At 32.3% G+C, this 10,392-nt stretch overlaps 1 protein-coding gene across 1 annotated transcript in view; it reads right to left on the bottom strand.

The window, feature by feature from the left end:
• Positions 1-2,144: 2,144 nt before the first annotated feature.
• Positions 2,145-10,392, bottom strand: part of LOC142349760 (uncharacterized) — a 29,991-nt gene continuing 21,743 nt past the window's right edge. The window contains exons 2-3 of the mRNA XM_075401523.1: positions 2,606-2,994; positions 2,145-2,285 (exon numbers count right to left, since the gene is read on the bottom strand). Coding sequence (XP_075257638.1) covers positions 2,153-2,285; positions 2,606-2,994 — 522 coding nt within the window. The 3' untranslated portion in view covers positions 2,145-2,152. The remainder of the gene's footprint in view (positions 2,286-2,605; positions 2,995-10,392) is intronic.

Raw genomic sequence — 10,392 nt, 5'->3', positions numbered from 1 at the left:
AGCTACTGCTTATTTAGAAAAGACTTGATAGAGATGACAAACGATCCAAGGGTTGATATGATGTAATAGATAACATATAGATGTGATATAGATGTTATCATTAGGTTTTAAATCAGTTTCAAAACATTTTGCATAAAAAATATCTAGTTCCTTTTTTTAGGAGTAAGAGCGGGTTTAGGCTTAGGCTTAAATCTACCAAAGATCTGGAAATAGATCTGGTGTTTTTTATTAAGCTTAGATCTAGTGTTAGTGTTAGATCTAGTGTTACTTTGAGATCTAGTGTTAGGCATAGTGATCATAGTAAAAGGATTATACTCTATAACCTCCATTTTAATATAGTAAAATGCCAAATAATAAATGTGTTTCACAATAAGGAAGATTTAATAATAAATAATAGTGTTGGTGGTAGGTATTACGCTTGTACTAACAATATTCACGATGACATACATATCAATAATGCTATAATGTTAAGAGGTACATGTAGTAAATGCAGAAAAAATCAACGATGGTATCTGATGAACTTATTAACGCAGAAAGATTAGATTTTTTTTAAAACGTTGGCAAAGCTGCAGTTAGTTTTCGAAAAAAAGTAGCTAATAATCCTTTAAGAGCATTAGAGATAACTAGTAAAATTGGTACAACAAAAGGTACTAAGAATCCAGCGAAACCATTATCATCAACTCCTGATTTAATTAAGTTTGCTACAGCAGGTGACGGTATAATGGTTGTACAAAAGGATAGAGGTTTATAAATAAGTAGAAAAAGAAAATAGATACAATAAGATTATATAAACAATTACATTAACATTAGAATTAACATTAAACATTAGCTATACATTAACATTAACTATCTACTAACATTGATAGTAATATTATTACTAAGTATAGTAAAAACACTAAACAATTTTATCTTCAGTTTAAAAAAATACTTTCTCTACATTACATTATATTACACTATTTCATCCTCCATTGATTAATTACAAAGTTAATGAAACTTATCACGAAACTCCCTAGTTAAGCTGTAGAGTTGTGAATACTTTATTATCTTCTTTCTTATTTTAGTATTAATTGTTTTTGACTGAGATCCACATACTGTTGCTGTTGCAAATGCTGTAGGTACTAAATAAGTTTATCCTATGCCAGTAAAGGCTACTGTTGATGTTGTTGCTACAGATGATAATATAAATTCTTTTATCTCAGCTATGTTAAGGTAAGTTTAATATATTTAATTTTCTAGTATAATTGTTAATTTCAGTTTCGTAGTAATTTTTAATATCTTTGATAATATCAATATTGTTATTAAAATTATTTCTTGCTTCAACTGTACCCTTGATCCTTTTTCTGTTATCTGCGAAGCAGTTTCACTGATCGTTGATATGTTAGGATATAGTAGTGTTTCATTTGGTGCTGTTGGTTGTATCGTTGATTGTATTGTCATTATCATTAGTAAAATAACTTTTAATTTCTTTCATTATATCTTCTTGATCAAATTGATAGTGCATCTCAAGTCTTGCCTCTTCTTTACTGTCAAGTAATATAATTTTTAATAATATAGCTATTATATATTGAACCATTGAACTAATTCTCTTAGACCACGAGTAAACATATCATCTCACTGTACGTGGGTAAAGTTTTGATTAAATTTATTATTATCAAATTCTTGTTTTACAACATTTGCGAAAAACAGTTGGCGAAGCAAGGTTAACCCTTTTCACTGCTGTGATGTTCATTCAAATTCTTGGTGCTTGAGATGTAATAAGTGTAGATCTAGTTTGTTTTAACAAATTTTTGTGTATTATATACATCATTTGTTATCTTATTATTGAAATTATATGTGCCTCGCATCAACATGGTAAGTTTCTGTCTATATTTTTTATAGTTAGAACAGTATTTTTACTATTTTTTATGCTGGAATAGTTGGTGAAAAAAGTGCTATTCAAAAGACAAGATGTTTCGGAATAGTTGTTCTAAGACAGATTTAACAATTCCGAAAAAATGCGGCGAATAGGCGGTTTTTTGGAATTCATTTTCTTTTAAAAAATGGCCTTAAAAGGAGCCATTTTTTTGAAAAATTTTATTTAGTGTTTCAATAGCACTTTTTACCAACTACTTTATCGTTGTGAGGCATCATAACGTTGTGCCGAATGTGCCACTTACGCTTCAGCGCGATGTGATCTGTATGCTTCAACATAGTTGGAAGGAATGTAGCCTCTTTTTCCGTTCGTCTTGTGCACTGCCATCCACCACTCTCCCAATGTGCTCTCAACCTCCAGCAAATCTCCCTTCCTGGAAAAAAAACCAGACAATTACAAAAATGTTTGGTCGACAATCATGGCTCTTCGCACACTCAATATTAACAACGCCGTCAGAATTGCAACAACTTAACAAACATCCCAAGAATTTCATTTAAAAGAAGGCTCTTTTTCATCTCTTTTACATGCAAGTGCGACAAGTGCACAGATTCACTTTCAGCAGTATTATTTTATTCTCTAATCTGAACTAAAGTGGAGTTCATAACCAAGTGGAGTTACTGAGGGGCTGTGTTGCCCAGGCCAGCTCATTTCTTACTACATAAGTCTGATCAGAGGTCAGGCATTGGAACTCACTTGAACGGGAGATCGTCGTCAGTCTGACAAGAATAGTCGAACATGGCAATAAATATTTTGCTATTGGGCGCCTGTCTAGAGGGAGAGTCGCGACTTCCTGGCGTGCCTTGTAACTGTTGCTGCTGATGATGAGAGGAGGCAATTCTGTCACCCCCTCCCCCTACTCCAGAGGAGCGGGTACTGCCGGTTGTACCACTGTTTTTGTGATGTGACCCAGGTGTCGACTGTCTGGTCACGCTAGCACCGTTGTTCATAGTGTTGCTCCCTCCTCCCCCTGGACCACTGTTCGTAGTAAAGGCATTATTACTGTTAACGCCGGTTGGTCCAGGCGCAAGAGATACACCCGAATGGTGCAGAGCAGGGGGATTGCTCACACTTTTCGCAGGCTGCTGAAATGGCAAATCAGCGATTACTAAGCGCACGGGCCAAAACAATTATATAAAAAAAAGAACATTGTTAATTTCCTCTGGTACACAAGTATAAAAAGCAACTGGTAAAAGAGACAATGTAAAGTTAAGAATATAACATTATGTAAAATTATAAAATCATTAAATTACTTAACTAAAAATTTGACCCTACATTATTAAAAAATGGCCTAAAATGCGAGCATAAAATGTTCTCACAATTTTATATGTACATCATGAAGATTAAAAAATAAAATTAAAATCTAATGCTCTCAATGTCATCTTTTATATCAGTTAATTTTGGGTCCTTCAAAAATTCTTTCCAAAAATATTCTTTCAGTTCTTTTTTTAAGGAAGCTTTCGATGTTGTTTTCAGTCTAATATTAGAAGGCAGACTATTATAAATTGGAATGGCTCGTGCCATAAAAGAATCAGTTAAAAACTTATTGTTCTTTCTTATATCGAACGTTTTTTTTTGACCTGTCATTTTGTTTTATTCTCATGGTAAAGAGAGGTTCAATTTTTTATGCAGGAAGATCGTTGCTGCGTAAGAGAAAAAAATATTTTGAGCAATGGTATTTCAAGAGAAAAGAAACTGGTAGTATTTTGTTGCGAAGTTTGAGATCTGTAGACCGATCGTATTTTCTCCTATTAAAAATGGATTTTATTCCCCAATTCAGTTGTTTTTCTAAAGTTGTGAGTTATGGCTTTTGCAATCCTATCAGAATTAGAGCGGAATAATGTAGATGACTTATTACTATTGCATTAAGTAATAAGACTTTCGTTTTCTCTGGTAAACTATTACTTAGTGTATTCAAAAATTTTAATCCACAAGCCATTCTCTGAAGAATCTTTTTCACTTCTCCATCAAATTTTAGTTTGCTATCAATAATTACGACAAGATACTTCACAATATTGGATTCTGCTATTCTTTCATTGTCGACATTCAAAACAGTATTTGTTAACCTCTTCCTGGTGCTGAACACAATATATTCTGTTTTTTGTTTGTTCACTACTAACTGGGACTTTGCAAAAAAGTCAATACTTTTTGAGATGTTATGTTCAAGTTTTGTTTTTGAAGATATTTCATCAGTGTCCGATATAAAAAGAAAAGTGTCGTCTGCGTACTGGACGACCGTGCAATCCTTTTCTACCATCTTTGCTAAATCGTTGACGTAAATGTTAAATAACAGAGGTCATAAAATAGTACCTTGTGGAACTCCTCTTTTCAAATTCATCCAATCTGATTCAATTCCATTCAGAACAACTCTTTGCGTTCCTTCACTCAATTAATTCTCAATTAAATTGGTAGCATGTTCGTCAAAACCTAAGTCTCCGTAACAGTATTTTGTGGTTTATAGAATCAAAAGCCTTTGAAAAATCTAAAAACGCCCCTGTAACATTTTTTTTCTTGTTGAGTTCTAATCTTATTTGTTCTGTCGATTTCAGGATAGCATCAATTGAGTCAGCGAAAAAAATATTTTGAGCAATGGTATTTCAAGAGAAAAGAAACTGGTAGTATTTTGTTGCGAAGTTTAAAATCTGTAGACCGATCGTATTTTCTATTAAAAATGGATTTTATTCCCCAATTCAGTTGTTTTTCTAAAGTTGTGAGTTATGGCTTTTGCAATCCTATCAGAATTAGAGCGGAATAATGTAGATGACTTATTACTATTGCATTAAGTAATAAGACTCTCGTTTTCTCTGGTAAACTTTTACTTAGTGTAATCAAAAATTTTATTCCACAAGCCATTCTCTGAAGAATCTTTTTCACTTCTCCATCAAATTTTAGTTTGCTATCAATAATTACGACAAGATACTTCACAATATTGGATTCTGCTATTCTTTCATTGTCGACATTCAAAACAGTATTTGTTAACCTCTTCCTGGTGCTGAACACAATATATTCTGTTTTTTGTTTGTTCACTACTAACTGGGACTTTGCAAAAAAGTCAATACTTTTTGAGATGTTATGTTCAAGTTTTGTTTTTGAAGATATTTCATCAGTGTCCGATGTAAAAAGAAAAGTGTCGTCTGCGTACTGGACGACCGTGCAATCCTTTTCTACCATCTTTGCTAAATCGTTGACGTAAATGTTAAATAACAGAGGTCATAAAATAGTACCTTGTGGAACTCCTCTTTTCAAATTCATCCAATCTGATTCAATTCCATTCAGAACAACTCTTTGCGTTCCTTCACTCAATTAATTCTCAATTAAATTGGTAGCATGTTCGTCAAAACCTAAGTCTCCGTAACAGTATTTTGTGGTTTATAGAATCAAAAGCCTTTGAAAAATCTAAAAACGCCCCTGTAACATTTTTTTTCTTGTTGAGTTCTAATCTTATTTGTTCTGTCGATTTCAGGATAGCATCAATTGAGTCAGCGAAAAAAATATTTTGAGCAATGGTATTTCAAGAGAAAAGAAACTGGTAGTATTTTGTTGCGAAGTTTAAAATCTGTAGACCGATCGTATTTTCTATTAAAAATGGATTTTATTCCCCAATTCAGTTGTTTTTCTAAAGTTGTGAGTTATGGCTTTTGCAATCCTATCAGAATTAGAGCGGAATAATGTAGATGACTTATTACTATTGCATTAAGTAATAAGACTCTCGTTTTCTCTGGTAAACTTTTACTTAGTGTAATCAAAAATTTTATTCCACAAGCCATTCTCTGAAGAATCTTTTTCACTTCTCCATCAAATTTTAGTTTGCTATCAATAATTACGACAAGATACTTCACAATATTGGATTCTGCTATTCTTTCATTGTCGACATTCAAAACAGTATTTGTTAACCTCTTCCTGGTGCTGAACACAATATATTCGGTTTTTTGTTTGTTCACTACTAACTGGGACTTTGCAAAAAAGTCAATACTTTTTGAGATGTTATGTTCAAGTTTTGTTTTTGAAGATATTTCATCAGTGTCCGATGTAAAAAGAAAAGTGTCGTCTGCGTACTGGACGACCGTGCAATCCTTTTCTACCATCTTTGCTAAATCGTTGACGTAAATGTTAAATAACAGAGGTCATAAAATAGTACCTTGTGGAACTCCTCTTTTCAAATTCATCCAATCTGATTCAATTCCATTCAGAACAACTCTTTGCGTTCCTTCACTCAATTAATTCTCAATTAAATTGGTAGCATGTTCGTCAAAACCTAAGTCTCCGTAACAGTATTTTGTGGTTTATAGAATCAAAAGCCTTTGAAAGATCTAAAAACGCCCCTGTAACATTTTTTTTCTTGTTGAGTTCTAATCTTATTTGTTCTGTCGATTTCAGGATAGCATCAATTGAGTCAGCGAAAAAAATATTTTGAGCAATGGTATTTCAAGAGAAAAGAAACTGGTAGTATTTTGTTGCGAAGTTTAAAATCTGTAGACCGATCGTATTTTCTATTAAAAATGGATTTTATTCCCCAATTCAGTTGTTTTTCTAAAGTTGTGAGTTATGGCTTTTGCAATCCTATCAGAATTAGAGCGGAATAATGTAGATGACTTATTACTATTGCATTAAGTAATAAGACTCTCGTTTTCTCTGGTAAACTTTTACTTAGTGTAATCAAAAATTTTATTCCACAAGCCATTCTCTGAAGAATCTTTTTCACTTCTCCATCAAATTTTAGTTTGCTATCAATAATTACGACAAGATACTTCACAATATTGGATTCTGCTATTCTTTCATTGTCGACATTCAAAACAGTATTTGTTAACCTCTTCCTGGTGCTGAACACAATATATTCGGTTTTTTGTTTGTTCACTACTAACTGGGACTTTGCAAAAAAGTCAATACTTTTTGAGATGTTATGTTCAAGTTTTGTTTTTGAAGATATTTCATCAGTGGCCAATGTAAAAAGAAAAGTGTCGTCTGCGTACTGGACGACCGTGCAATGCTTTTCTACAATCTTTGCTAAATCGTTGACGTAAATGTTAAATAATAGAGGTCCTAAAATTGTACCTTGTAGAACTCCTCTTTTATATTTATCCAATCTGGTTCAATTCCATTCAGAACAACTCTTTCCGTTCTTTCAGTCAAATAACTCTCTATTAAATTGGTAGCATGTTCGTCAAAACCTATATTTCCAAGTCTCCGTAACAGTATTTTGTGGTTTATAGAATCAAAAGCCTTTGAAAGATCTAAAAACGCCCCTGTAACATTTTTTTTTCTTTTTGAGTTCTAATCTTATTTGTTCTGTCGATTTCAGGATAGCATCAATTGTTGAAATTTGTTTTCTATAACCAAATTGACTAGCAGACAATAAATGCTCCCTTTCTAGGAAACTTGTGATTTGTGAACTGAACGCCTTTTCAAAAATTTTTGACAAAGCAAAAGTGACAGAAATAGGTCTATAATTGAGTGGGTCTTCGGGATTCCCTTTTTTGAAGAGTGGAGTTACACAAGCTTTTTTAAGATCTTCTGGAAATTTTCCTTCTGTAATGAACTGATTAATGAGACACATAATGAACTGATTAATGAGACACATCACCAAATATTGCGTTTGACCGTGCAATCCTTTTCTACAATCTTTGCTAAATCGTTGACGTAAATGTTAAATAATAGAGGTCCTAAAATAGTACCTTGTGGAACTCCTCTTTTCAAATTCATCCAATCTGATTCAATTCCATTCAGAACAACTCTTTGCGTTCTTTCACTCAAATAATTCTCTATCAAATTGGTAGCATGTTCGTCAAAACCTATATTTTCAAGTCTCCGTAACAGTATTTTTTGGTTTATAGAATCAAAAGCCTTTGAAAGATCTAAAAACGCCCCTGTAACATTTTTTTTCCTGTTGAGTTCTAATCTTATCTGTTCTGTCGATTTCAGGATAGCATCAATTGTTGAAATTTGTTTTCTAAAACCAAATTGACTAGCAGACAATAAATGCTCCCTTTCTAGGAAACTTGTGATTTGTGAACTGAACGCCTTTTCAAAAATTTTTGACAAAGCAGAAGTGACAGAAATAGGTCTTTAATTGAGTGGGTCTTGGGGATTCCCTTTTTTGAAGAGTGGAGTTACACAAGCTTTTTTAAGATCTTCTGGAACTTTTCCTTCTGTAATGAACTGATTAATGAGACACAATGAACTGATTAATGAGACACAATGAACTGATTAATGAGACACAATGAACTGATTAATGAGACACATCACCAAATATTGCACGGGCCAAAACAATTATAAAAAAAAGAACATTGTTAATTTCCTCTGGTACACATAAGTATAAAAAGCAAATGGTAAAATAGGCATTGTAAAGTTAAGAATATAACATTATGTAAAATTATAAAATCACTCAATTACTTAACTAAAAAGTTGACCGTACATTATTAAAAAATGGCCTAAAAAGCCAGCATAAAATGTTCTCACAATTTTATATCTACATCATGAAGATTAAAAAATAAAATTAAAATCTAATGCTCTCAATGTCATCTTTTATATCAGTTACTTCTGGGTCCTTCAAAAATTCTTCCCAAAAATATTCTTTCAGTTCTTTTTTAAGGAAGCTTTCGATGTTGTTTTCAGTCTAATATTAGAAGGCAGACTATTATAAATTGGAATGGCTTGTGCAATAAAAGAATCAGTTAAAAACTTATTGTTCTTTCTTATATCGAACGTGACTTTTTTTGACCTGTCATGTTGTTTTATTCTCATGGTAAAGAGAGGTTCAATTTTTTATGCAGGAAGATCGTTGCTGCGTAAGAGAAAAAAATATTTTGAGCAATGGTATTTCAAGAGAAAAGAAACTGGTAGTATTTTGTTGCGAAGTTTGAGATCTGTAGACCGATCGTATTTTCTCCTATTAAAAATGGATTTTATTCCCCAATTCAGTTGTTTTTCTAAAGTTGTGAGTAATGACTTTTTCAATCCTATCAGAATTAGAGCGGAATAATGTAGCTGACGTATTACTATTGCATTAAGTAATAAGACTTTCGTTTTCTCTGGTAAACTATTACTTGTGTCTTCAAAACATTTATTCCACAAGCCATTCTCTGAAGAATCTTTTCCACTTCTCCATCAAATTTTAGTTTGCTATCAATAATTACGCCAAGATACTTCACAATATTGGATTCTGCTATTCTTTCATTGTCGACATTCAAAACAGTATTTGTTAACCTCTTCCTGGTGCTGAACACAATATATTCTGTTTTTTGTTTGTTCACTGCTAACTGGGACTTTGCCAAAAAGTCAATACTTTTTGAGATGTTATGTTCAAGTTTTGTTTTTGAAGATATTTCATCAGTGGCCAATGTAAAAAGAAAAGTGTCGTCTGCGTACTGGACGACCGTGCAACGCTTTTCTACAATCTTTGCTAAATCGTTGACGTAAATGTTAAATAATAGAGGTCCTAAAATTGTACCTTGTAGAACTCCTCTTTTAAATTTATCCAATCTGATTCAATTCCATTCAGAACAACTCTTTCCGTTCTTTCAGTCAAATAATTCTCTATTAAATTGGTAGCATGTTCGTCAAAACCTATATTTTCAAGTCTCCGTAACAGTATTTTGTGGTTTATAGAATCAAAAGCCTTTGAAAGATCTAAAAACGCCCCTGTAACATTTTTTTTCTTTTTGAGTTCTAATCATATTTGTTCTGTCGATTTCAGGATAGCATCAATTGTTGAAATTTTTTTTCTATAACCAAATTGACTAGCAGACACTAAATGCTCCCTTTCTAGGAAACTTGTGATTTGTGAACTGAACGCCTTTTCAAAAATTTTCGACAAAGCAGAAGTGACAGAAATAGGTCTATAATTGAGTGGGTCTTCGGGATTCCCTTTTTTGAAGAGTGGAGTTACACAAGCTTTCTTAAGATCTTCTGGAAATTTTCCTTCTGTAATGAACTGATTAATGAGACACAATGAACTGATTAATGAGACACATCACCAAATATTGCATGGGCCAAAACAATTATAAAAAAAAGAACATTGTTAATTTCCTCTGGTACACATAAGTATAAAAAGCAAATGGTAAAAGAGGCAATGTAAAGTTAAGAATATAACATTATAGAAAATTATAAAATCATTCAATCACTTAACTAAAAATTTGACCGTACATTATTGAAAAAAATGGCCTAAAATGCGAGCATAAAATGTTTTCACAATTTTATATGTACATCATGAAGATTAAAAAATAAAATTAAAATCTAAGGCTCTCAATGTCATCTTTTATATCAGTTACTTTTGGGTCCTTCAAAAATTCTTTCCAAAAATATTCTTTCAGTTCTTTTTTTAAGGAAACTTTCGATGTTGTTTTCAGTCTAATATTAGAAGGCAGACTATTATAAATTGGAATGGCTTGTGCAATAAAAGAATCATTTAAAAACTCATTGTTCTTTCTTAAATCGAACGTGACTTTTTTTGACCTGTCATGTTGTTTTATTCTCATGGTAGAGAG

Source organism: Convolutriloba macropyga, chromosome 1, assembly GCF_964194025.1.
Source record: "Convolutriloba macropyga chromosome 1, txConMacr16.3, whole genome shotgun sequence".
In the NCBI taxonomy this organism is placed as follows: domain Eukaryota; kingdom Metazoa; phylum Xenacoelomorpha; order Acoela; family Convolutidae; genus Convolutriloba; species Convolutriloba macropyga.
This window is presented reverse-complemented; position numbering and strand designations above follow the sequence as displayed.